The 27,857-nt window shown below is 53.0% G+C and overlaps 1 protein-coding gene across 1 annotated transcript; it reads left to right on the top strand.

Moving 5' to 3' along the window:
- Positions 1–79: 79 nt before the first annotated feature.
- Positions 80–27,851, top strand: ash1l (ash1 (absent, small, or homeotic)-like (Drosophila)). The gene is made up of 26 exons (XM_056582281.1): positions 80–878; positions 1,988–6,545; positions 9,235–9,615; positions 9,670–9,997; positions 10,200–10,373; positions 10,508–10,602; positions 10,944–11,017; positions 11,115–11,160; positions 11,358–11,466; positions 12,506–12,712; positions 13,008–13,154; positions 15,068–15,176; positions 15,619–15,768; positions 16,438–16,505; positions 17,073–17,239; positions 17,792–17,944; positions 18,971–19,025; positions 19,682–19,814; positions 21,279–21,536; positions 22,841–22,927; positions 23,110–23,200; positions 23,515–23,653; positions 24,157–24,329; positions 24,772–24,938; positions 25,443–25,980; positions 26,370–27,851. The coding sequence occupies exons 1-26, from the start codon at positions 144–146 to the stop codon at positions 26,459–26,461; spliced, it is 9,234 nt and encodes a 3,077-aa protein (XP_056438256.1). The 5' UTR covers positions 80–143; the 3' UTR covers positions 26,462–27,851.
- The last annotated feature ends 6 nt before the right edge of the window (positions 27,852–27,857 follow it).

Below are 27,857 nucleotides of genomic sequence, written 5' to 3'. Positions count from 1 at the left end.
CCTCCAATCACCCCGTCCGTCGCCTTTATACCACTGTCCACTCCCCCCCCCCCCCCCCCCCCTTCATAAATACCTCTTGTTGGTAACGCCACAAACATTGGCCCCCAAACTCCCGGTCGCCCCGCTCACCCCCTAGATCTCTGATGGATCAGAAGATTCAGGGGGGCACCGCCACTCCACCCCCCCTCCCCACCGCACTACCCGCTGGGGAGCGAGACAAGGATGGCGGGGGTGGGAAGAAGGACGAGGAGGAGGAGAAGAAAAAGAGGGAACGGGAGAAGGAGTGCCCCCCGTTGGACTCCTCCAGTGCAGCCGGAGGGGTAGGAGGCGACGGGGCAGGAGGAGTAGCCCCCGGGGCCCCTGGCGGCGGCGGCGGCGGCGTGGACCAGTCTCACTTCTCCATTAAGGAGAGCAGCCTCTCCGAGGGCAACGTGAAGCTCAAGATCGGCCTGCAGGCGAAGCGCATGAAGAAGCCCCCCAAGATCCTGGAGAGCTACGAGTGCCGGCCAGCCTTCCGGGCCACCGTCCGGCACACCACGCCGCGTAGCAACGGCGGCTCCGGAAGTGGCCGGGGGGGCCGCACCGGGGCAGCGCCCGAGGGTCCCCCGGCCAACGCACACGTCGCGCCCAGTCCCCCTCCTCCTCCTCCACCTCCTCCTCTTCCTCCTCCTCCTCCTCCGCCGCCGCCTCCTCCGCTGCACAGCAGAGAGAGAGAGCGGGAGCCCAGCCCCCAGTGTCTCAACAGCAGGCCCAACCCGTCGCCTCCGGGCCCGGCCTCCGGTGCTGTCGCTGCCACGTCACCCCCCTCTGCAGTTCCTCCTGCGAGCTCTAGTGCCCCGTCGCCCTCCCCGACCAACGGGAATAATCAGGCCAAAAAGGTAAGCTGGGGGCAAGACCGCACAAAAAAAAAGGGGTTTGGAGGTTCAAATAGTTGTTGTGTTTTCATAAAGCTTTCCCAGACTGGGGATTGCACAAGAGGTCTCTTTGAACCTTTTGGCAAAAACAAAAAGTAAGGGGATTTTCTATTACTTAGGGATTCCACATGTTTGCAAAATGTTCCCCCGCTCCCCCTCATGTTTCTTTTTCTTGGGCGCAGAAACTCAAATCGATTGAGTTTCTCTCCAGACGGATGTTTACTTTCCCCAGCACCGTCATTCTAAACGAACGGCTAACCTAAGATGCTATTGGCATTCACCAAGGCTACCATCCCCAACATTGTTCCCCCACCGTAACTAGCGTGTTATTGCACGGTAGAGAACGCAGCCTAAATTGCTCTTTTGATTTCTTTGTCTTGTTCCCTCGCCTGACTCAATCCATCATCCGCTCGCTCCTCCCCTTCTGCCAGTGTGTGTATGTCAGTCTGTGTGTGTGTTTGTGTGTGTGTGTGTGTGTGTGTGTGTCTGTCTGTGTCGTCTGTCCCCTTTCCCTGTGCGGCTGTGTCATCTACTCACCCTCCCACCCACTACCCTTTCTCCCCTACGTGACCCTCCTCTGCAGCTCTCTCTCTCTGTCCCCAATTTGACCCTGATAAGTGTTATTGAGTCGAGAGACAAGCCCCCCCCCCCCCCCCCGGGTATGACCGGGAAGCAGGAGTGGACAGACAATTCTGTCAATGAACTGGCAGTTACTGTGTTCCGGGGGGGTAGACAAAGTCCTTGTCGGGTTGGCGTTTACGATGGACAGGCTCGTCCCCGTCTGAGGGCCAGACTTGTTGGTTGTAATTCTGCTAGAGACGGGTTGTGAGGATTACTTGAACTTAGTTGTAATAGTGATGTCATTTATATGTGCATTTGTAGATACAATTACAAATATTGGTAATGGATCAAATTACTTTTCAGATTCTAATTCTTATTTTTTTATTGATTAATTCTGTTTTCACAAAATGCAATAATTTGTATTTGCAGTTTAACCATCAGTTGATGAATGTAAAATTCATTTTCAAATTATATTTATATACTTACAAATATATATTTTTCTCTTTGTACAGGGACTACCAAAGATGGCCTGCAAGTCTAACGCCAAGCCAGACGGGAAAGCCGCCAGCCCCATGCCCGAGAGACCCCTCAATCTGCATCGCTCCTCATCAGACAGCAAAACACATCACCCATCACACTCTGGGAAGAGGGCCCCTACTCCCCAGACCAGCCCACTCACATCCCTCTCCTCCGCACCGTCTATGACCACACCGGCCTCGAAAGAGGCCAGCTTCCAAGGTGTCAAACCCGCTCAGTACACGTACAGCACTGAGAACCAGAGGGACAAGGACAGGGGGCTTCCATGTTGGGGGGCCCCCACTGTCACAGAGAAGTTAGCCCAACTCATAGCCACCTGCCCACCGTCAAAGACCCCCAAACCCACCAAGCCTACGAAGATCGCCCCCTCGCCGGCGCTCCCGACGTCGGGCTTCATGGCCCCGACCGCCAAACAGCGGGACCGGGCCATGGCCAACCGGAACACGTACTCCCGGGTGGTCCACCTGGCGCCGCCCCCGCCCGTGTCGCGACCGCCCGGCCGCCCCTACGGCTCCCGGAACAAAGACAGCCTCGGCGAGGGCAAGTCCTCCGCCTCGGCGCCGCCCAGGAAGGAGGACGCCGACGGCAACGGGAGGTCGAGCGGCGGCGGCGGCGGCGGGAGCAGCAGCGGCAGCAGCAGCAGCGGCAACAGCAGCAGCAGCAGTCGCAGCAGCAGCCCCGCGCCCTCCCACGGCCACGGCCGCCTGGGCCACAGCAAACACGAAGCGGCCGGCGGGAACCCCGCGAAACCGCCGCCCTCCCGCCTCTCCCACTGCTCGCCTCACAGCGCGCCGTCGCCGTCGCGGCTCGCCTCGTCGCCCCGCGCCGCCGCCTCCTCCACCGAGGAGAGGACGGGGGACACGTCGGGCCAGCACAGCGGCCCCGGCGCCGCACCGGGACACCATCCACGGGACAGCCCAGCCCGGCAAGAGGAGAGCGGCCACCGGGAGAGGGAGCAGCACGACAGGCCGGACCGCCCCAGAGACCTCGCCAAGTGCCCCCCTCTGTTAGGCACGGGGAGGGCCGAGGGGAAGGAGCGCTGCTCCGGGGGCCAGTCGCTGCGGGCGGACCGGGGGAGCAGCCCCGGCCGGGACGCCTGCCGGACCCTCCCCGCCGAGCTGACGAGACACAGGGGTGCCCCGCATCCGGAGTCCGACGAGAGGGACGGCTCCCCGCTCCCACTCAGGCACGACTCACGGGACTCCTCCCCCGATTCCCCGGCGGAGCAGGACAGCAAGCCCCTGAAGAAGCGAAGGGGCAGGAAACCCCGTTGGACCCGTATTATCAACAAGGCCCGGGAAGGCCAGGACGGGCCCGTGCCTCTGTCTATGAGCATGGACACGCCCCCTCCGGTGAAGAGGCCCGTCGGCAGGCCTCCCAACCCCAACAAGATCAGACCAACTCCCCCGACACAAAATCCAATGTCGCATCTGTTCCCGCCCCAGCCGAGGAAACGGGGGAGGCCCAAGTCTAAAATGCCCCGTCTGGACGCTCCCCTCCGCGGGCGCCCCCCCAACAAGCTGGCCCCCTCCAAGGTCTACTCATCGCTGCTCAAGTCCAAAGAAGAGCAGGACCCTCCGGTCCTTCACCCGGAGGTCGACCTCAACCCTCCCAAACCAATGCCCAGGAAACGGGGCCGTCCCAAGCGCCTGCCCCCTACCCTCCCCCCCGAGGGTCAACCCCCGACACTGGCTCCCGAGGCGGGGGACGGAGGGGAGAAACTGTTCCACACCAAAGGCAACGGGCAGCTCATCATGAGGACAATCATAGGCAAGATCAACAAGATGAAGAGCGTGAAGAGGAAGCGCATCCTCAGCCAGATTCTGTTGGGCCCCGGGCCGGAGGAGACCTCCCGAGGCCCCGGCAGCATGGCGGCAGGTTCCGCGGTCGCCGCCAAACAGTCGCTGACCTCGCTCGCGGCCTCGTTCGGGGGCAAGCTGGCGCCGCAGATCAACGTCAGCAAAAAGGGGACGATCTACATGGGCAAGAGGCGCGGCCGGAAGCCCAAGCTCTCCGGCGGCTCCAAGGACTCCAGTCCGCCCTCCGAGTCGCCCAGCATCACCTCCCCGCTGCATCACCACCACCACCACCACCACCACCAGTCCCAGCAGCACCACCAGCTCTCCTCGTCGGAGGTGTTCCCCTCCCCCTCGCTCTCCCAGTCCAGCGGGGGCCACAGCCCGGCCAGCGACGGCGGCGGCTTCGTGGAGCCGGGCTCGGTGCACTTTGCCGCCCACCCGCACTACCAGACGCATCACGCCCACCACCACGGCCACCACTCGTTCCCCTTCGCCCCGCCCACCTTCTCGGCGCCCAACCCCCGCATCCATGGCTCCTCGGCGGCGGCGGCCTTGGCGGCGGCCCAGAAGAAGTCGTTGTGCCGCGGGTTCCACCAGCAGCAGCAGCAGCAGCAGCAGCACCACCACCACGCCCATTTCCGGCAGCACTACAACTACCACAAGCTGTCCCCGCCGCGGCCCCTGCACCCCACGTCGCCCGCCCCGCTCAGCGAGCTGAAGGAGGCCACGCCCTCGCCGGTCAGCGAGTCCCACAGCGAGGAGACGGTGCCCAGCGACAGCGGCATCGGGACGGACAACAACAGCACCTCGGACCGGGGCGAGAAGGCGGGCTGCCTGGTGGGCGTGGCCCCGGGGCTCACCGCCGGACTGGGGGGCGGGGCCGGCCTGCTGATGCCCGGGGTGATGAGCTCGGCGATGGCACCTGGGGGCCTCGGACTCAGCGCCAGGGGCCGCCGGCGGCACTCCTCGGCGGTGATGCTGGAGCACCCCTCCCCCACCCCGTCCCCGCTCGGGGCCAGGTCACCCCCTGACCCGCGGCGGCCCCACCCGGCCGCCCCGGTCTCGGCCTCCTCCCTGCTGGGCCACAAGGAGAAGCACAAGCACAAGTGCAAGAGGCGGAGCCACGGCTGCCCGGGCTACGACAAGCTGAAGAGGCAGAAGAGGAAGCGCAAGAAGAAGTACCTGCACCTGCGCTCGCGGCGCCAGGACCCCGACTTCCTGGCGGAGCTGGACGAGATCGTGGTGCGGCTGAGCGAGATCCGCATCGCGCACCGCGGCGCGGGCCACCGGCCGGGAGCCGGGATGGGCCCGCACGCCGGGGCGGGCAGGGCGCCCGGGGCGGTAGGGGCCCGGGCCCCCGGGGGCCTGGGAGGCTCCGGCGGCCCCCCACCGCACCACTATCTCTCCCGGGACCTGCTGCCCACCATCTTCAGGATCAACTTCAGCGGCTACTACTCGCCGCACCCGGCGTACAACTGCGACCCGCTGCACTACGTCCGCAAGCCGGACATGAAGAAGAAGCGCGGGCGCCCGCCCAAGCTCCGGGAGGCCATGTCGGACGTCCCCTACGTGCCGGGCCTGGGCTTCCCCCTGCCCAGCGGGGGGTTCTACCACCCCTCCTACGGAATGCCCTACTCCTCCGGGCCCCTGGGCCTGGGCTACTACCGGGGCTACCCGCCGGCCAGCGCCCTGTACCCGCACCCCCACCACCAGTCCTCCCACGCGGGGCCGTCCCACCACTCGCACCACTCCCCGTCGTTCCCCCCGCCCCCGCCCCCCGCCTCCTACATGCACCACCACCACCCGCCCCACCTGCTGCTGAACCCCTCCAAGTTCCACAAGAAGAAGCACAAGCTGCTGCGGCAGGAGCTCCACGGCGGGGGCCGCCCGCCGGTGCTGTACCCGCCCATGTCCTCGGAGCTCTCCTTCAACTGGCACCACAAACACAAGCACCGCCACAAGCACCGCGAGCGCGCCGGCCAGGACGGGGGCGACGCGGCGGCCGCCAGGGGCCCCGCGGCCGCCCGGGCCGGCGCGGGCCTACCGGAGGGCGGAGCCCCGGGGAGGGCGGAGCTGAGGGCCGGCGGGGCCGCCGGTCTAGCAGAACCCCTGCAGCGGTGCCGCTTCGGACGGGAGTCGGGAGCGGTGGCGGCGGCGGCGGCGGGCGGCGGCGGCAAGCAGACGGTGGCGGCAGCGGCCGCCTCGGCCAACTCGCCCTCGTCCACGTCCTCCGCTTCCTCCTCGGCCGACAAGTACAAGCGCAAGGAGAGCACGGCGTCCTGCCTGGGGCCCTCCAGGCTGGCGCTGGGCGGCGGGGCCGGCGTCCCGCGGGGACAGCCCCGCGCCCCCGACTCCTGGTTCAGGGTGGGCGGCGGCGAGGTGGACTACGGGAAGCTCTCGCGGAACCAGGCGGCCTCGGCGGCGTCCGGCCGCGGGCCCTTCTCGGACGGCCGGCCAGAAGACCCGGCGGGCTGCTCGGACAGCGAGGACGAAGAGGAGGAGGACGAGGACGAGGACGACGAGCCCCTCACGCCAACGGAGGAGGCGGACGCCGGAGGCCCGGACCCCCCGGGACACACCAACCTGTTTGCGTCAGCCCTGACGCGCAACACCCTGAAGGCGGCGGGCCGGAGCAGGAGGCCCGAGGCGGGGGCCCCAGAGGGCCCCGGCTTCGCCCTCCTGGAGCGGCCGCAGAGGAAGGACCGCTCCACCTCGGCGGAGAGGAGGGAGACGGGTGAGTCAGCCACACCTGGGTGTTGAGTTACAACAGGGCAGCGGTTTGAGGCGGGCCTGCCACAGTGCAGCAAATATAGAGGAACTGATGGATGAGATACAGCTGTGTCTGCTCGCTTTGTGGAGAGGACAAAAAAAGCTTTTTCTTTATTTTTAGCCACCAGAAATAAGTGCAGTATGAGGCTGGAAGGCATTTCCTCTTGTATTAATTTGTTCTTGGAGGCTTGGTAGTAGAGTCAGTAAATCCTCTGTGAATACTGTAGTCCTGTCGCGTTTGATTCTGGTTAATCAATTTGCACGGAAATCTTGTTCTGGCCTAAATGATGAAGGACATCAGTTGAAGGTTATTGTGCGTGCAAATACTTTTTTAACCTCACTGTGAAAGAATATGAATTTAAGGCTTAATGGCAGGAGGACATGGCCATGAATGAGGTGGATAGACAGTGCTAATAATTCATGGCGGCAGGGGTTTCACATGAGAGAACGGTCCTAATAACCCTCAGAGAATCCCCTGAATGGCAGACCTAAAGTGAGCACTCTGGCCATGTTTGCTCGCTGTCGCTCAGCAGGCTCAGACTCCTTGAAACTGTCTGGAGAGGCCAGACAAGAGACGGGGAGGGCTGCGTGTTCCACGGTTGACCATGGAATCAATTTGTTTCAATCAAGTTCCCTCCTTTGTCTCTCAAGCATTAATAACCGTCGCTTCAGTCTGGGCACGCTGGAAAATACCACAAGAAGTACGCCTAAAGTAGAAGCAGCCCCACAAAAGTACAGAGGACGCAGAACAAAATTAACTGTGCATTTTCTAGCCTTGACTTTTGGTAGCCCTTATTGGTGATTAAGGGCTTGGCAGGGCCGGCCCTTCATAAGAGCTCCAACTCCTCTCTGCAGTCTCTGCGGTGGCCGCCGCCGCAGTGTGTGTTGTACCGCGGCCACAGTGGATATTGCGTTTCAACAAGGGCCGTAGTTTTGACAGCGAGGCCAGGGGAGGAGTGTGTTGTGCCGGGGCTATATTTGGTAGACACTTAGATCAGAAGCACCCGGTAAGGGGCTTAGTCTCATGTCTCCGCCAACAAACGTCGTCGCCGCCGGGCCTAATCCGCCCTGCTGGAGAGCACTAAGGCAGTGTGTGTGTGTGTGTCTGTGTGCGTCTGTGTGTGTGTGTGTGTGTGTGACAGCGTGTGGGATGTTGATGTTGGCTGGTGATGGCGATAGACTTTTTGTTTCAGTGTGAGACAGCAGCTCAGACCCAGGCGGTGTAAATCCTAGATGAGAGATTAGCGCTGGGAGGGACACATTGTGGACCAAATTAGGAGAAGCGGAGGGGAGGAGACGGAAGAGGGTGACGGAGAGGGTGGTGGAGGGAGGAGGAGAGGGGTAAATGATGAGAGGAGGATGTGGTCGAGGAGAGAGCACGGAGGAGAAAGGCTGAGTGGAAATAAGTGTCAAAGAAAAGGGGAAACCGCAGACAGTATTGAGGAAGCTTGCTTTAAATGAGCCGGGTTCAAATAGCAAATTATTAAACAAACAGGCCTGTGGAAAGGTAGTGCCCGAGTATTTACAGAGCAACGTGTGGGCATGGGGGTGTGGGCTGATGGAATTGCGTCCGCAAAAGGCTAATGGATGACAGGGTGGGGGGTGAGCTTGACGCCGGACAAGAAGCAGTGAAATGGTTAACAAGGCATGCCATAAAATGTAAACCGGGTTCTCGAGACGTGAAGGACAGAGAGGACATCAAGCAAGCGAGCACCGAAGACGGTGTGTAAAAAATGGCGTGGGTCAAAAGTCATTGCAGTTTAGGCGGGGCGGGAATGATGAGTGATGGGGGGTCTTCTAAAGTCACAGGGCACTGGCGAAGGAGTGCGGGCAAGCCGGCCGCTGGAACAGCGCTGGTAAAGATGTTCTGTGACTAAAGTGGGCAGGGGTTGGGTGAAGAGAAAGAGGCAGAGACTGAGGGTGCACATAGACCCAGTGTCTTGGAAGGAGCTCAGTGTTGAGTTATTAAAGCAGATCATTGCCATGGTGGCGTTTAATGAATGGCCGGACAAGAACGAGAAGGGAAAAGCCAGGATGAGGGATGAAAGCAGAGACAGAGTGCAGGAGAGGGAGAGACAAGGAGGACAGGGGGGTAGGAAAAATAGTTAAATAAAGGACGGGGCGATTAATAAAGCAAGAACTACTTGCGGCGTGGTACTCTGTCACAGTGGAAGACCTGCTACCACGCAGCCCTATTATTAGGAGCTGATACACCTAATGGCAGCGGAATGGTCCCTGCTGGCACTGCAATTGGGCAATTATGTGAGAGCTGGACGCAAAGTGTGCAACGCGTTGGAAAGATGCCAGCGCGACGGCTTAACAGCTGCTATCGGCATCACAGCGTGCCCGTCAGATCAGACTACCTGTGGTCACATAAATACACATCGGCATGGCATCCCTTTGTCTTAAATTGCTTAATTATCCTAATTCTTCTTTTTTTGGGGGGATCTTAGTGCGAAGAGCAGATGGTCGGTGTCTGACAACCGTGGCTCGAATGTAGTGGTAAACATCATGAGGGGACAACCACATTCTTCTATAAACGACTCACATGTGGAATTGGCGAGCTACTGATTAATTGTGAAGTTACTCAGCCACTTTCCCTGTCACTAATTATGAGAGCCTCCATCCGTCCCCTCTGTGTCTCTCTTATCAAGGCTCCTCCGCTGGCCAGACCCATCAGCCGCCTCTGTTCCACCCGCACGCCACCACTGCCGCCGCCTCGACGCGCCTCTCGCCCTGCCGGGACTACTGCATGGACCCGCCGCAGTCCCACACAGCGCACCACCACCACCACCACCACCACCACGGCCAGCCCCACCCCGCCGGCAACACCCCCAAACACAGCCTCCACCACGTCAACAAGATCCTGCGCGCCAAGAAGCTGCAGAGGCAGGCACGCACGGGGAACAACGTGGTGAAGAAGCGGGGGCCCGGGCGCCCCCGGAAGTACCCGCTGCCGTCGCCGCCGCCCTCGCCCCCGTCCCCCCCCACGCCGCCGCCGCCGCCGCCCACGCCGCTGACCGAGGCGACCCAGAGTCGGCAGCGCGCGGGGGAGAGGGACCGGGTAGGGGGAGGGCCCCTGGCCAGAGGGTGGGAGGGGGACACGGTGACGGACGCCATCGAGGTAGTGGTCCAGGGCCAACGCAGGAAGGGGCCGAAGAGGAAACACTGGGAGGGAGACGGGGATGAGGACGAGGAGGAGGAGGAGGAGGAGGAGGAGGAGGAGGGGGAGGTGGAGGGGGAGGGGGAGGAGGACGTGGAAGGGGAGGAGGGAGAGGGGGAAGAGGACGGGGAAGCAGTAGAGGCCGGGGAGGGTTCTGCAGGCAGAGTGGAGAACGTGGGCGGCCTGGTTGCAAGGCCTGCACCCGGGGGAGGAAGAGGCTGGATCACACCGGAAGACCTCCACCTTTTTCGGGGGTAAGCAAACTTTTTATTGCAAGGACACTTTAGACACTATTTTTGTCATGTAAGATTTCCCATGTTGGGCAACTTGAAGATAACACATTTTACAAGGACTTATGTAAGAAAAGTATAAATATATATATATGTACACATATAACATTTATCAAACTGACTTATCACGAGAACATTAGAGACCAAGTCATGGTTCTAATTTTAGCTCACTGGAAAGCAAGCCAGATGGCAACTGCTCCCCGGAACGCCCAGGCACCGTCTCCAGGGAGAAGGCTCCGCCCATGCCTATAACCAGCCAACGGGAGAAGAGGCCTGCCAGACCTCCAAAGAAAAAGTTCCAGAAGGCGGGGCTTTACTCTGATGTGTATAAGTCTGATGAGTGAGTGTCAATGAAAGAGTTCTACCGCTCTGAGAAAACTACAAGTCACACATGTATAATACCGAATGGAATAAATCGTACCAAATGTAACCTTCTGTGGTCGTTGTTGTAATGTCTGTGCTTTTGTGCAATAGCCCCCGGAGCCAGCTTCTGCAGCTGAAAAAAGAGAAGCTGGAGTATATTCCCGGGGAACATGAACATGGCCTGTTCCCCGCACCAATTCACGTTGGTATGTCTAGAAATGTGTTACGTTACCCGGTTATGGATTATTTGTCTTAGCTGACCAAATAAGGCCATAACTGCAGTATGAAGGGAAATGCATCAATGTGATGGCACACAGTCAAATTCAGGGAATACAGAACCTACTTCTAGAAAAGCATACGTCACCTCACACTAGTACAGAACAAAGTATATCTTTATAAACTGCAAACACAGATGAGCATGCATATATACTGCAGAAGTTGTATTCTAAAACATCCTGTCAAACGTATTCTGCCAATATTTTTTCTTCCTCCCATACACAGCTTGCATTGGCGCTCGTTTCACCTCTTCTTGTTTGCTTTTCTTTAGGCAAGTACTTAAGACAGAAGCGCATTGATTTCCAGTTGCCTTACGACATCTTGTGGCTGTGGAAACACGACCAGGTGATCAGTCTTGTCAAGCCATTCAAATGTATTTGGAGAAATGTTTTCCCTGCTTTTCCCTTTGTGCTCAACACATGTTCCTTAACTTGTATTCCAGCTCTACAAGAGGCCTGACGTCCCCCTTTATAAAAAGATCAGATCAAGTGAGTAACCAGCGTCTCAAATGACACCTGTGATTCCAACAATGGTGTGTTGTGAATTTCCTTCCTCGTAGTCAGTTGCTCTTTCTCCATCATCTCAGACTGTTTAATCGTTCTATCCAACCAGAGAGCATTGGCATCAGGTTGGACAATCGTCACCAAAGATCCTGACCGACCTCTCTCATGGCTCTGTGTTCTAGATGTCTACGTGGACGTGAAGCCCCTCTCTGGGTACGAGGTGACCACGTGCAACTGTAGATCTCCGGACGACCCCACTGAGAAGGCCTGCCTTGACGACTGCTTAAACAGGTATTACAGCGGTGAAAATACCACCCAGGCTACATTTCAACAGCGAGACGGGGGCCTTACGTCTCCGTTACCACAGAGCACAATACAAAATCAGTCCCCTGAAGAATGTATCGAGTGCCAGGTGCAACCTGAGACTTGAAACGCTGAGAGATGAACAGCGCTCTTGTGAAGTGAATCACGTGCTTTATTTTTTGTTTTTTTTGCCACCGTTTTTTGAGGCAGTATATAATTGCTGATTTGTGAAGTGTGAACTGAATTGTGAATCATCCATGTAACCGATATCAACGGAAACCGTGCCAATTTCTATATAATCATCATGTTCAGAGTGCTCACCATTGGGTCAGATTGCATCCTGCATGCATTATTCTGCATACAGGCTGAAAATGCCCAAATACTGACGAGCCGGATTAGTGAGACCAGACCGGGCCACGTAGCTACATCTTCTCTACACTGTGTTCTGCTCACACAAACCAGAGCCACAAGCTGACTGCGGTCTGATCCTTCCTTACGAGTGTTTAAACATTATCTTCCAACACCCAAAACCCATATCTTATGTTATATTTGTAACATGTCGAATAGCCCATTTATAAATGTGCTGAATTCTAACTCTGGTGGGGCATTAGCCTGCTGACTGCTGTTATAGAACAACAAGCACTGCAGAAACCCGATAAGGGAGGATGCTGCTAGAGCACACCTATATGCTAGTGCACAGGAGTCCTTTGGAGCACATCAGAGCCCTTTCCTTCTGCCATCTAGTGGCGGAACGTACTTGAGTCAAAACCTAATTTGTAGTCACTTTGTGTGAAGTGCGCCAGCCAGCGCTTTGTGAGGATGCCTTAACCAAGAAGACATCCTCACAGCCCTCATACGGCGATTCAATGAGTGTCAAGCCCCTCTGAGCTATTGAACCTCTCCCCCTGAAGAGCGCACGAACCGCGCGTCCACACCGGTGCCACGGGCCAAACAGCGACCATAAACGCTGCGGGTGGCGACTTACGATCCCTGCTCAAGGCGTTCCCGTTGCCCCCGTCTCCCACAGGATGAGCTTCGCCGAGTGCTCGCCCAGCATCTGCCCGTGCCGGGAGCAGTGTGACAACCAGCACATCCAGAGGCACGAGTGGGTCCAGTGCCTGGAGCGCTTCCGCGCCGAGGGCAAGGGCTGGGGCATCCGCACCAAGGAGGCCCTCCGCTCGGGCCAGTTCATCATCGAGTACCTCGGGGAGGTGGTCAGCGAGCACGAGTTCAGGTGAGGGCATGAGGAGACCGGGGTGGACGTCGGTGACACGCACCGACCACTTAAATGCAAATATGTATGAAAACCTGACACTCTTGTTTGGTGAATACAGTGCAAATAGGAAAGATGACATATTTGTGGAAGAACCGGTTCAGTCGGGGCTGTGAAAGGAATGTGCAGGTTGTGTAGTACACAAACCAGTTCCAAAACCAGTCTTTTTGAGCTATTTAATATGGTGGGAATAGCTTCCATTCCCAGGGGATCCAGTGTAACATCCCTGTTCTTCTCCTCTGTGGGGGGATCTCAGGAGCCGCATGATGGAGCAGTACTTTGCACACAGCGGACAGTACTGTCTGAACCTGGACAGCGGCATGGTGATTGACAGCTACCGCATGGGCAACGAGGCCCGCTTCATCAACCACAGCTGTGAGCCCAACTGTGAGATGCAGAAGTGGTGAGTGTCACGTCAATGCCACTGGTCTCCCTGTTGTACAAACACACACACAGAGACACACACACACATAAACAAATACACACATAAACACAACACATAAACACACACACACACACACGCATGCACACACACACACACACACACACACACACACACACACACACACACACACACACACACACACACACACACACACACACACACAAACACACACACACTACATATTATGCAAATACATTTGACGTTAGTAGCCAAAGCTCAATGTTGTCATACTTTGCCTAATTAATGAATACAATCGAAATGGAGAAAGCATTTCAGAAGAGCTAATTTGATAAAACATGACTATTTCTACTACTAGCACGCAGCAGTCGATTCAGATCTATGTAGGTCTCAGGTCTTCCTCCTGAATTAGCACTGAGGTGGTGGGGGTTAGGCACTGAAAATAGAGATGAAAATGATTCTTATGTGTGGTGATTGTTCTGACAGCATCTTTAAATAACATCCTGATGCCTGCAGCTTTCTGTTTTGTTTTTGATAGCTCTTAGAAATAGTTGCTGTGGTACAAGAAGTTAGCTTTTTCTTAGTTCAATTTGGGGCTCTTTTCAAGCCTGCTCCTCTCATGTGGACCATGCACTAAAGTGCAGTACATACACCACAGTACACGAAGCAACCGGATTCAATCAATCAAAACTCTAACCACTGCAAATAAAATCTCGGGTTGAAACAACTATGTAGTTAAATAGCTCCCTTTTAACGTGCGAAAAAAGCAGCTCTTTTTGTTGCCCTTCCTCGGGCAGATCTGGTTTGTTCGTGCAGTGGGACCCTAATGAGATCAGGCAATCCACTCTCCCAGAGTCTAGCCGTGATAACTGGTTTAGAGAGGCCTCGTTGCCGCGCTAAACCACTGGCTTTAGTTTCCCCCGGAGGGTTAGCTTGGTTTCCCCGCTCTTGGACATCCAGTGAAGCAGCCTCTGCCACCTGAGGCATACAAGCCTGCTACTCAAGCTATTCGCCTTGAGGGGGTTGGAGGATGTTTGCTCTGAAATGATTTGAGAAAACTTGCAGAACCAAATCTTAAGAAAAAAAACTAGAAAATAACCCCAAGGACTGCAAACAGCTGACAAACCATGTTGACCCAAACGTCCCTGTCTGCTGCCTCGCTCTGGGGCACCGCGAAGACAAGTGTCCACACAGAACTCTCTGTGTGTGTGTGTGTCTTGTTTGCCACTGCGTACGTTCACATTCACGTCAGGGGCGGCTGGCTCAGACAAAAACAAATTGGTTAGAAGCTTTCGAGCACAATGCGTGCCGACTCGTCCGTCCTGCGAAGGAGAGAGAAAGAGGGGGATTCTGCAGGTAGGCGGGCGGCCTGACATCCAGCTGTGTGGCTCCAACAGACAAAGTGCTGAAGCAGCTGTTTCGCCTTTGTTCTTTTTTATAGCCATGTAGAAGGAATGAATTATCATGGCAAATGCAACACAGGGCTCCGGTTCTGTGTCCCGCGTTCTTGAAGGGAACGACGTAAACCCAGTCCCGGGGAGGAGTGGGGACTGTGGGACGGAGGTTGCTGCGTCAGCAGTTTCTTTCTTCTATGAAGTGGAAGAATTGATTTGGTCTTTTGAAACGTGTCACTTGAATTTGGCTACCGTTCAAACAGGATGCAAAGCGAGCGTTTTGGCACATACTAACGGGGTGTATTGAGTGTTCATATCAAAGTGGTTGGTGGGGAATCATTGGAGTTACTGGTGTGTAGTACTCTTATTACTACTACTGCGCTTGCTTGAATACCCCCTCATCCCCAACCGACATACATACACGAACACACACACACACACACCCACACACACACCCAAAAGCAGAATGCGGCTGTTTTGTTGACTATTGTAGTGATACTGATGCCCTATTGGTTTCAGGTCGGTGAACGGCGTGTACAGGATCGGCCTCTTTGCTCTCAAGGATATGGGCAGCGGCACGGAGCTCACCTACGACTACAACTTTCACTCCTTCAACACAGAAGAACAGGTAGGACAACCGCCCACATGTAACCCACTCATTCTCATTCCCAGGTCATCTCGTGGTGCAACTATTTTTTATTATCAATGAAACTAATGTGTAAAAGATTAATAAAATGTCTATGCAAATAATATATATTTAATTTATCTATATATTATGATTCTTTATTTATGTATCTAAATACATAAATTAGGAAATATTTAATAATAGCACATGCCCATCATTGAGTTACCAGTGCCCAAATTAAAAATAAATCGAGGCGAAACAGCCTGTTAGTCTGTCGAGCAGCAAAGAATTATTATTATAGATTCTACATTGAACCGAAATAGAAGCAAGCACTTTCTCGAAACACAGCAAGTGCCTCTTTTAGTACCTTTGAGTCTACCGTTTAACTTTCTGTAGTTTTTAACCAACTTTTTCATTTTGATATTTTTTCCGTTTCCCATGGCAGCAAGCGTGTGAATGCGGCTCGGAGAGCTGCCGGGGAATCATTGGCGGGAAGAGCCAGCGAATCAACGGCCTCCCTGGGAAAGCGGGCGGGACCCGACGTCTGGGTCGCCTGAAGGAGAAACGCAAGTCGAAACACCAGCTTAAAAAACGAGTGAGTCTAACACACCGGGAGCCGCAGAGAAATGAAGGGAAGCGCGTGCTGCGGGTTCAAAAGCTTGCAGGCGACAAAAGAAAAGGAATGTTTGCGAAAAAAATTGTAGTTATCATAAAAATTGAAATAAACAAAACAGGGGACTTAATGACATGGAAATAAGACCAAAGTCCATCCTAGATTGAAACAACCAGGGCTTTTTGGTGCGTACACTGTTTAATTAATTGCCACGCCGACACGGCCCATCTTCCATGTAATGGATACCGGGACAATGTGGAGCTGCTTCATGCTCCTCTCTGTTTGAATTTGGGTGTGCCGTGTATCTAGGCCACGCACGCCTCCTCGTCTCACAGGGGCTCTGAGTGCGCCGCGGGCGCTCTCAAATGGCAACGTTGAATGACGTGCAGAGAGCTCCACCTGGGCTTCTCTCAGCGGATAACAGTCTGGATAACAGAGCGAGACAGTCTCCTCTCCTCTGCTTGAGTTCCCTCAATTTGTGTTTCCACAGGGAGATTAAGTTAACATGCAAGCATTGGGGCCGTTGCTGCCCCATGTTGGGAGCCTCCATGTATGATATGATATGTGTACGTGTGGATTTAAAGGAAAGCCCTGGTCCATGTCTCATGCTGCTCCGGGCCAAGTCGTTAACGTATCTGTCCCCGTCTGCAGGAGGAGGAGTCGGGTGACAGCAGCAAACTGTACCCCCACCTCATGAAGCCCATGTCTAACAGAGAAAGGTACTGTCACACACGAGTGCACGCACTCACCCTCGCACACACACACACACACACACACACACACACACACACACACACACACACACACACACACACACACACACACACACACACACACACACACACACACACACACACACACACGCAGGATGCACGCACCCCCCACATACACACACATACGCACACACACACACACTCACAGACATACACGATAATGGATTATAATCGAAGGAAAAAGTTTTGGGTGGTTGGCATCTTTGTGAAATAGTGGTCTGTGAGTCCTACGACACACATTCACCAGACAGCACAGACTGGGGAGGGGCAGCCAATAGACCCCCTATTGACTATTGGAAACCCCCTTCTCAACGTCTCTCTCTCTCTCTCTCTGCCTGTCTGTCTCCCTCTCTCTCTCTCTCTCTCCGCCTGTCTGTCTCCCCCTCTCTCTCTCTCTCTCTCTCTCTCTCTCTCTCTCTCTCTCTCTCTCTCTCTCTCTCTCTCGCTCTCGCTCTCGCTCTCTCGCTCTCTCTCTCTCTCTCTCCTCTCTGCCACCCTTTGCGTTCGGGACAGGAACTTTGTGCTGAAGCACCGGGTGTTCCTGCTGAGAAACTGGGAGAAGATGCGTGAGAAGCAAGAGCTGCTGAAGAGAGAGGGCGAACGAGACCGGGACGCCAGCAGCCTGTCCATCTACGCTCGCTGGGGAGGCGTGATCCGTGACGACGGTAACATCAAGTCTGGTGCGTGTCCGGCGACGGCGGCGTGCTCTTAGCGTAGTGTAGTGGTAGACGCAGTAGCATGGCTGCAGTAGCCTTCTGTGTGAAGGTGAATGTACGCACCCGGGACGCTGTTGAGGTCACATGTGTATGTGAAAAAAGGGGGAGGGCTTCCGTAACGCAATACAAATCCAATATCCACAGCCATCGTATTAGACTGAAAATCGAGTCTAAAATGGAGATCATTATTTGTGTATTGGTTTCCACAGGGCATGTGTATGCTTCATGTCTCTAATGGGATTCTTGGGAATAACGGATCAACTCAAAACACAGTTCAAGTACTGGTCTACAAGCCTTAAGCCCTGGTTTAGATTGATACTCTACTTCGAGTGGATTCGGAGTGTGTACAGCACAGAAAACATCCAAGCTTCCTAAGATGATATAGAGTAATAGAGGCAAATCTATCACATGTGCAATATTGCAATTATCGATCCCTACTGCGTTATATTCGACACACCACCCCTCCGGCGGACCGTGTGCCCGTGCATGCATTGAGCCGCGCTGTTTTGTCTTCAGACGTCTTCCTGACCCAGTTCTCGGCACTGCAGACGTCGCGCTCGGTGCGCACGCGGAGGCTGGCGGCGGCCGAGGAGAACACGGAGGTGACGCGCACCGCCCGCCTGGCGCACATCTTCAAGGAGATCTGCGACATGATCACCAGCTACAAGGGTAAGGCTCCGCACTCACGCAGAACGGGCCAACGGGGCCAGCGGGATCAACAAACTAGCATTGGTATGATTATTAACCATCAGGGTGACTGGATAGCATACGGAAGACCATGATAAAACCCCATTGTAAACTTTAGCAAATGCTATATGACACTTTTGGGTTTGACAAACCCAATGTGTTCAGTTATCCTTACAGTTTGTCCTAATAATCAAACCCGATTGGGACTCCTCCATGCTCAGTGCCCGTTTTCTTACAGCAGCACCCCATCTCCCTGGGGTATGTCTATGGTTCCCACGTTTCCCCTCTCTTAAGTCAGCTCGCCGCTAAGAGCCAGCAGGTGTGAAGTCGTAATGTAAACACTGAAAACAGCTGCATCTTTAAGCCCCCTGCAGGGCAGGCCGGTAGCTTTGTCCGCAGCTGTTGCAGCACAGAAACCAAACTCCCATCGCCCTAAATTGTAACTGGGATCTTTTACTGGCTCAGGTATAATAGGATTAAAGCATATGACAGTTGGATTATGTATGTCGTTTTACGCAATGATTGAGCATCGTGATTATCAAAAGGAACTCCCCAGGATTTTGGTACGTGAGTTTATTACATCCAATGTGAGTTTATTACATCCCTTTAGGATATTCAAGACTAAAGAAGATATTAAAGAATCGGATTTAGTTTTTTTTTTTGAGGCACACGATTCAAGTGAGACGTTTGATTCTAATATTTTACCCCATATTTTATCTGAAATTTAATGTAATGCTTGAACGATACTCAACATTGACATTGAAGTATTGCCCAAGACATGAACAACAACGGCATGTCCCCTTCAGGGGAACAAAATGTAATTGTCACATCACATAAATCATGGTATTGTATGCATAGTAGGCCCCCTGGGGTACATACAACGACATCCTATCTCTTTACACTGATTTAGTATCGAGTGTAATGGGGACATTACACACGTTGAGACACACACACACAAACATACAATCATTGTGCGGTGGAATGTAACCCTTTCCTTCCTTCTCTCAGATTCGTCCGGTCAGACCCTAGCAGCTCCCCTCGTCAACCTTCCATCCAGGAAGAGGTGAGCGTGTGTTTCATAAAGAGAGGAAGGCAGCATCCATCGGCCATGAAAAGAACTTGGTGCTTTCTCGGTTCTTCAGGACTTATTATCCGATAGTGTTTTATTTTGAGAGTAGAGAAGTTAAAAGAGAGTAAGAGAGTAGAAGAGGGAGCAAGCCCTCATATGCTTGTCCTTCCTCACCAACACCATGTATGCTCGGGAATCGGCAAAGTAGTTCTCTGTGCATCAATCAGTGTTTGCTTGATGGCGCACATCATGTTTATATCGGGAAGATCAAGGAATTTGAGTGATTAAGACTCTATTATGATGGAAAAAGTAGACATTTGTTTTTATATGCGTGAATGCATTTGCACGTATGCATGCATGCATTTGCACGTATGCATTTTAACCAGTAGTGCCGCATTTCCCCCATGCGTCGTAAAAGATGCATTCTCTTCCCATGTGAGTGATCGACTGGGAATTGAGTACACAACGCAATCAATCGATCTTGGAATCAGTAAAATAATCACCGTCCCTTGCAGTCATGCCTCCTGGAGGAGTGTAGGAAACACTGGATCAGGAGTGCGGAGGTCTTCTAGCAATCACAGTCCTGTGTGTCCACTGATCAGTGTGTTGTAGCCGTGCTGAAAGGCCTCTGTGTTTGCCTGTGACCCCAGGAACAGCCAGTACTACGAGAAAGTGTCTGAGCCGCTGGACCTGAGCACCATCGAGAAGCAGATCCTCACGGGCCACTACAAGACGGTGGAGGCCTTCGACGCAGACATGCTCAAAGTGTTTCGCAATGCAGAGGTACAGAACCGTATACTGTACATACACACAGACGGACACACAGTCAAACATTATTTTTTTAACAAGAGAGCACTGCAAAACATATACTTCACTTTGCATACGAGTTGTATTCTTAGGTGTATTTGAAGTGAGCATCATTCATTCTTTATAATGGCACAGCTGTATAGAAGTGTGTATGATGCAAAGCCCATGTTTTATTCATAACAGTTGTCGTTTGCTTTTTGAAAGCTTTGGTTTGCCCCAGACTGAGGGACCAGTGTATTAGCAAATCTCATGGGGCAAAGGTGTTTAGTAGAGTGTAGTGTAGTACGGTGTATTGTTTACATCCACCAGCTCCATGCTAACAGTCATGCGCTAACAAGGCAGGACTGAACCAGCTGTTCAGGCTGCTCATGGATGTAATGCATGGCTAAGTACCCATACCTCAGGCATTGACTAGTAGGGAGGGAAGGTCTTGGGTATCCGTCCCAAAGCTAGTAGGCAGTGGATGGATCCAAATACTGCTAGAAGGATGGAACCAAGAAAAATGAACCTTCCAAAAGCATCAACATCCATGTGAAATATTTGGTCCATATTTGAAAAAAATAAGAAACCAAAGCGCACGGTCAGCAGTAATAAAGAAACATCTGAGGGTTTTCCTCTGGTCTCATACACACGACCACACACAGACACACACACACACACACACACACACACACACACACACACAATGCCGGCTCAATGTTCTGCTTAGCTATTGTATAGCTTCCTGTCCTCTTGGTGTTTTAACAGCGTGGCGCTCAGACCCTTTTGATTTATAGCTGTATAGTTTGCTAGTTTAAACAAGTGCTACTTGAGAGCTCTCATGACCGCCAAGTCTTTGAGTAACACAAGCTTAAGTGGATCTCTTAAATTAGCCCCCCCCACCTCGCCGGCCCCTTTCACGAAGACCACACTTTAAGTCAAGAAGGTAGTTTATTGTTTACGTAAGGCTTACAGGGTATAGCCACTGATGCATGGCTACATATGAACATCCACGCTAGCATACTGCAGGTAGGCAATCGTAGTATGTAGCACGTCTGTAATCTCATTTACACATAGTATGCAAAATACGGTAGTTGTCTAGTATTATAAGTATTATTTGCACTACCCTATAGTCACTTCGATAACCCACAGTACATTTCAACAGGAGGATGTCCGTCTTAAACAAATTTTAAAATGTAAAAACAGGAATTTTGTGATATAAGTATTATTATTATTATTATTATTATTATTGCAATCATATGCAACATTGCACTGTTTGGTGGCTTTGTAGCCTGTAGTCATCAATTAAAACCATCAGGATGAATTCCACAACACATCCAAATAAATTGGCTCTCGTACTACTTGATGCCAGAAAACGAAACAATATAGCAGGTAGCAGGCGCCGGGGCGGCCTGTAGCTCTCTCCAGTAGTCCTGACCCGACCCCCCTGCTGCCCCACAGAGGTACTACGGCAGAAAGTCCTCGCTGGGCCGCGACGTCAACCGGCTGAGGAAGGCGTACTACAGCGCACGCCACGAGGCCGCCGTGCAGATCGACGAGATCGTGGGCGAGACGGCCAGCGAGGCGGACAGCTCTGATTCGCTGGATCGCGACCACGCCCACCACGGCGGCTCGCACGACAAGGACGACGACGTCATCCGCTGCATCTGCGGGATGTACAAGGACGAGGGCCTCATGATCCAGTGTGAAACGTGCATGGTACGTCACTGTGGTTTGGGTTCTGTAGCGTGTTGGGGTTGAACCAGAAGCACTAATCCCTGTGGGTTTTACCCCCTGTGTCTCTAGCCCAAAATGGTCGCTGAATGTTTATCCGGGTGTCGCGACAACCAATGATCATACGGAAAGTGTTGAATCGATGTATAGCATGTAGACGTTAGAAGTAAAGGGAGTTAGAAGGGAGTTAGTAAGAAGCAAGAGTACGTGTACTACTAAGAGTACACATACTCTTGGAGTACACATGCTCTTAGTAGATCATGTGAACAAGGTGGCGCATTAAAGTGCGGACGGTGGTAGTTTTCTCTCCTTCAAACGGCAGTGGATAGTTGGCTGGCACATTATTTGTTATTTTTAGCCGCAGTGAAAACAGAGAAGGGTAGCGAGTCAAGTATAGCGAGTGTGCTCCATTTGAAATCAAAACCCCCGCAGCCCACAGCCATGGTTTAATATACAAATGGTTTTGCCCCCTTGCACCCCTGTTGCCCACCCAGGCCCCAGAACCACGCTCTTACCCAACGACTCTGGGTGGTTGCAATTCCATTTTGCTAGTGCGTGTGTGTGTGTTTAAATCTTGTGATGATTGAATCAAGCGAGCAGAAAAAGTGGCTCAGGGCTAGAGCATGTGGGGTCAGATCAGCCTTATTGAATCCAGTGGTTTGCGAAGAGCCGGGCTGAATAAAGTCTCACCTCATTCCTGAGAGCTGAAGCTGAAGCATACTCCTAAGGCCATTTTCCATTTCTAATCGCAAGCCAATCCCCGGTTTTTTAAGTAAACGGTGCGATTCCAATTCAGCTCTTCAGTTTTGCTCTTCTATTCTGTCGTTGATAATCCTTCAAGCTGATATTACTGTCCAACTTTGGAAATACAGTTCTGTTATGAATTTGTTTTCAGAATAAGAAATTAGCAGCGGCAGCAACCACCACCGTCAAACCACCGCTAGTTTGTGTTTCTTGGCTGAGGCGGTTTGCCAGTTTCAGAGAGCCACACAGCGACTTGTTTTCATGTCCCTAAACGGAGTCTGTGGGTAAAACCATTCACTTCCAGGCGTCCAATTGAACCGCTTAGTCTGCTGACGAGCTGGAAATGTACTTGGGGCAGCCAATCAAAACAACACTATCCCAACATGCTTTTCCTTCAAAGTTGATCCACAGCTCAATTGAACGTAGTTCACTTTGTTAAACGATAACATTTGTATTACAATAGATTGACTTGGTAGTGGTGCTTTTGATAAACATAGATTATAGTATCTATATGTAATCTTATTGTGTGTCGGCCCTCCCAAAAGGTATGGCAGCACTTTGACTGCATGCGGTTGGAAACCGAGGTGGAGCATTACTCATGTGAGCAGTGTGAGCCCCGCCCTTTGGACCGGGTAGGTGGCCTTACATTACTCCTACCCATCAACCATTATCTTAAACGATGTTATCTGACATTGGACAATTTTCATTATTATAATGACATCATCTTCATCCGTGAATTTTTGTTTCTTCATTTGAATCTTTCATCTTGACCCATCTGCCCCTGGTTCTAACGCACTCTCTGATTGGTTGGCAGGAAGTACCAATGCTGCCCCAGCCCAGCTATGCCCAGTCCGGCTCGATGTACTTCATCTGCTTGCTCCGAGACGAGCTGCTGCTGCACCAAGGTATGGAGGCCCGGTGGTTAGCCATGCACACAGAGCAGACTCAGCCATTTGTTTACTATGAAGCCACTTAGCGGGCTCTTTGGCGCTGGTTGGGGTTAGGGATCGTGCTCAAAGATGTCCACAGGAAGACTGGGGACATAACAGTTGAACCCTGAACCCTGATCCCCCAACCCTAACCCTATAGTACTATTTAAGTGTGGTTATATATTTATTTTATGGGGCTTTTACATATGAAGCATAGCAGCAAAAAAATAAAAATAAAGTTTGACAGCACAACCAATATATATAAATATTTTTGTGTGTGTTGTGCGCAGGCGATTGTGTGTACCTGATGAGGGATAGCAGACGCACCACCGAGGGCCAGCCGATCAGACAGTCATACCGGCTCTTGACTCACGTCAACAGAGACAACCTGGACATCTTCCGCATTGAAAAGCTCTGGAAGAACGAGAAGTGAGTCTTTTGCTTCATCCTCTTTCGCTTTCTGTGTTTTCTTTCTTTCATTCTTTCTCTCTTTCTTTGTCCTTTCCGTGTTTCTTTTCTCTCTGTCTTATTTTCAACTTTCTAGATAGCAAAGTAGTATCAGGGATGCTGAAATGCATTCAGTCACAAAGCACTTTGGGTAAACGTGTTAAGAAGCCTTTTCTCAAATGACATGGAGAAGAGCTGTTTTGATATACAGAGTTCTCTGACTTGTTGAGCATGGTTGTGTTCCTGTAAACATAATTGGTGTTATCGGAAACCGTTACAGGGCTTTGAATGGGGTTTCCTTACTCATGGAACTGACACCAGAGATTCTGCTTTCACTTCTACTCTCAACACAGTTTCGTCTGCACTGTAGCTCCAACCATGCTCTCTCAGTACCATTAAGCACTCACACTTTATTCTGTGTGTGTGTGTGTGTTTGTGTGTGTGTGTCCGCGTGTGTGTGTGTTTTATCTTTTTTATGTGTGAAGGGGTGAGCGGTTTGCTTTTGGTCACCACTACTTCCGGCCCCACGAGACGCACCACTCCCCGTCGCGCCGCTTCTACCAGAACGAGCTGTTCCGCATGCCTCTGTACGAGATCATCCCCCTGGAGGCAGTGGTGGGCAACTGCTGCGTCCTGGACCTGTACACCTACTGCAAGGGTGAGAGCATAGGCTCACACACACAAACGCACGCACACATGCACACACGCACACACACACACACACACACACACACACACACACACACACGCATTAATGTACTCTTACACTGAGGCAGATCCTGAGTCCGTGGAGAGTTGTCGGTTGAAATCCTGAAGTCATCCGTGCGATCAGGGAACAGATTTGGTTGGCTGGCCACACTCAACTTGAAACTGCAGTGATGCGATGCCCTTGAGCAATGCGTTTAAACCGGGTGCACTCTGAGGTCTTCTACGCCAAAGCCTTCGATAACATAACAGCTCATGTGTTTGTCATTTAAGGCTCTGTTTCATGTGTGAACGACTATGCATACGCACATCGCACTTCACACTCCCGTGCCCACGGCCGTGGATGTTTGCATGATTAGGAAGTGCTAAACGGCGGTTCCCCCCCCACCCTGCAGGGCGGCCGAAAGGCGTGAAGGAACAGGACGTGTACATATGCGATTACCGGCTGGACAAGTCAGCCCACCTCTTCTACAAGATCCACCGCAACCGCTATCCGGTCTGCACCAAGCCCTACGCCTTCAACCACTTCCCCAAGCGGCTGGCGCCCAAGAGGGACTTCTCGGTAAGACCTATAGCTACTGTGGCTGAACTAGCATCTTATTAACCGTACACATAGCTACTATGGCTGAACTAGCCTCTTCTTAACAGTAATTATAGCTACTGAGGCTAAACTAGCATTTTGCTAACTGTACCTTTAGCTACAGTGGTTAAACTAGCATCTTACTCACAGTACCTTTAGCTACAGTGGCTAAAATGGCCTCTTACTCAAAGTACCTAGATACAGTGGCTAAACTAGCATCTTTCGCACAGTTCCTTTAGCTACAGTGGCTAGACTAGGGTCTTTTTTGCAGTGCCTTTAGCTACTTTAGCTAAGGGGGCTTCTTACCCACAGTACCTTTAGCTACAGTGGCTGAACTAGCATCTCTTTCTCACTGTACCTTTGGCTACAGTGACTAAACTAGGATCTCTCTCACTTTACCTTTAGCTACAGTGGCTAAACTAGCATCTTAGTCGCTGTACCTTTAGCTGCAGTGGCTAAACTAGCCTCTTGACCCCTGTGTTCCAGCCCCACTACGTGCCCGACAGCTACAAGAGGAACGGCGGGCGGTCGGCATGGAAGAGCGAGCGAGACAAAGGCGCCCCCGGCGGCGATGACGACGGCGGCTCGCCGTGCGACCGCGGCGGCGACGACTTCCCTCCGGAGGCCACCGAAGACGAGCGGGGAGAGGGAGGCGGAGCCGAGGAAGAGGCGGATCCAACGGCAGGGGACCCCACAGCCCCCAGCGGCAAGCCCCCTAGGGCCGAGCCACGGGGGGGCGAGGCGGGGGCCAACGGAGAGGAGGAGGACGAGGAAGAGGACGAGGAAGAGGAGGACGAGGAAATGCGGGAGGCGGCGGGCCGAGGGAAGCCGGAGGAGGAGGTTCTGGCGGAGAGGGGCGGGGAGATGGTGGAGGTCCCTTCGTCGTCGGCCTCGTCGCCGCTGCACCACCACCACCACGTGCTGCTCCACCACCACCACGTTGGGCTGGGAAGGCGGGAGGCGCAGCGCGACAGACTGAACAAGATCCTGCTGGACCTGCTGCAGCGAACGCCCAGCAAGAACGGTGAGGGCGCAGGTATTGATGCCACTCCCGGGGACCGCTTTGGGGGCTGGAGGTTGTGTAGTGTGGTGGAAGCATGGTGTCCACCAGTGGGATAAGCATGCTGTCGTGTCCTGTCGATTTAATCCTTCATCCCCCAAATGGGGTTCAACAAGACTTCTACAAGTATTTAAATGTCGTAACTTCAGAATTCTTAAGTGGCATGTTTGATGTTATTCAAGATTGCGCCATTTTTCTCCAATTGGGATAAGTGGCTTCTTCCTAAATGGATAAAGCCCATGCTTAGTCACAGACCTTCCTCCCAGACAATGTACCGTCTTGCAGATCTTAATCTAACTGAGGTCTGGCCCCCGGTCTGCTAACCCCTGCTCTGTCTGATCTCCTCCCCACAGCCATTGACGTCACCTACCTCCTGGAGGAGGGGGCCGGCCGGCGGCTACGACGGCGAACCCTCGGCTTTGGTGACTTTGTGTGCAGGAAGTAACACAGGTTAGCTCGCTGTCGGTGAGCGAAAGACGGAGATACCACGGAGAGACGCAGGGAAAAGGGACGACGAGGCTCCGCTCGGGGGGGGGGGGGGAGAAAGGAGCGAGCAAGGAGTAGCGACGACCTTGCGTCCTCCGGAGAAACCTTTCAGGTGTAGCTCTCTCCAAACCTGCCATCTCAGACTCGGAGCGAGAGATGCGAGGCAGGGAAACTTACAAAGAAACACAATGCAGGATGGGAAGGTTGTCAATATGGTTGCCGTTTTTTTCAAGGGGTTCAGGACTACTCAGGGGGAGAAAGGACCCACACTTTGTTTTTCGTTTTTTTCTTCCTTCATTTTTTTTGGCTTATTTAAATAGTATGATGCAAACGTTTTTTATTGACATAGGAAGAGAAACAGAAACACCACGCACTTACAATGCATCAAACGGACTTTGAGCATTGTGTGAAAGACTGCAGGCTGCAGGCTGAAGACATAGGCGTTTACCGTACCAACAAGGGTAAACGAGGAAGGGCGGCCGGATCGAAAAATGAGCGGAACGAATGACGTGCAGCGGCCCCAGTAGGATGGCTTCCTGTGACTTGGAACGCTGGAGACCAACTCCCCCTTGTGGGGAAGAGCTGCAATGATTCAAAAACAAAACTAAGCTAATGCCAGAAAGTGTCAGGACTTAATGATTAGAATGCATAGGAGAAGCAAGTGCGCTTCGGAAGAATGACAATAAAAAACGCTGCTGCAGAGCTGGGCGAGGGACACACGGTCGATGAGGCGGGAATGAGGTCGGCTCTACTGCACTTTTGGCACTGAGGACATGGTGAAGCTCGGGCGTATCTATAGCGATGGAAAACACACACTAACGCTCTCGAGAGTCAGCCGATGTATTCTGGGGGAATTCGGCGGAGGGGAAAGCATATCTTGCTCTTTTCTTTAAGATGTGCAGGCAGAAGGCGGTGTCTTGGGCGAATGACAGTGCGCTTCTTTTTTTTGGTTTTTGTTTTAGTGTCTTGTTGATTTTTTAAAGTTATTATTGAGGCGAGGCGGTCAGCTTTGCCCTTTCTTATGTGGAAGTAACCTGATTCACCAGCTAAATTATACCAGGCGGTGGAACACTGGCCTTCATTGTAACGCCTTAGGAACGCCATGCTCCCCAGACTGGCTTGCGTGCGTGCGTGCGTGCGTGCGTGCGAGAGTGTGTGTGTGTGCGGGTGTGCATCCACACTTATTTAGTGTTTGTACGCTAGAAACCTTGAAGATATTGATTTTTTTTTAACGAGGAAAAAAATTAAGGGCTTGATGGCAATTAACAGTTTTAAGAAAACTATGAAAACAATACTCAACATGAAATGTATCGTGGCAGTCATATTTTCTTATATTCTGTTAGATGGCGCTGGAG

This window comes from Gadus chalcogrammus, chromosome 22 (assembly GCF_026213295.1).
Source record: "Gadus chalcogrammus isolate NIFS_2021 chromosome 22, NIFS_Gcha_1.0, whole genome shotgun sequence".
In the NCBI taxonomy this organism is placed as follows: Eukaryota; Metazoa; Chordata; class Actinopteri; order Gadiformes; family Gadidae; genus Gadus; species Gadus chalcogrammus.
This window is presented reverse-complemented; position numbering and strand designations above follow the sequence as displayed.

Excerpts from the sequence above, each read along its gene's own strand:
- ash1l (XM_056582281.1), top strand. The coding sequence starts at position 144 with ATGGATCAGAAGATTCAGGGGGGCACCGCCACTCCACCCCCCCTCCCC. Across the intron at positions 9,998-10,199 it reads GACCTCCACCTTTTTCGGGG|CTCACTGGAAAGCAAGCCAG; the intron begins GTAAGCAAACTT and ends TTCTAATTTTAG. Across the intron at positions 24,939-25,442 it reads CGCCCAAGAGGGACTTCTCG|CCCCACTACGTGCCCGACAG; the intron begins GTAAGACCTATA and ends CCTGTGTTCCAG.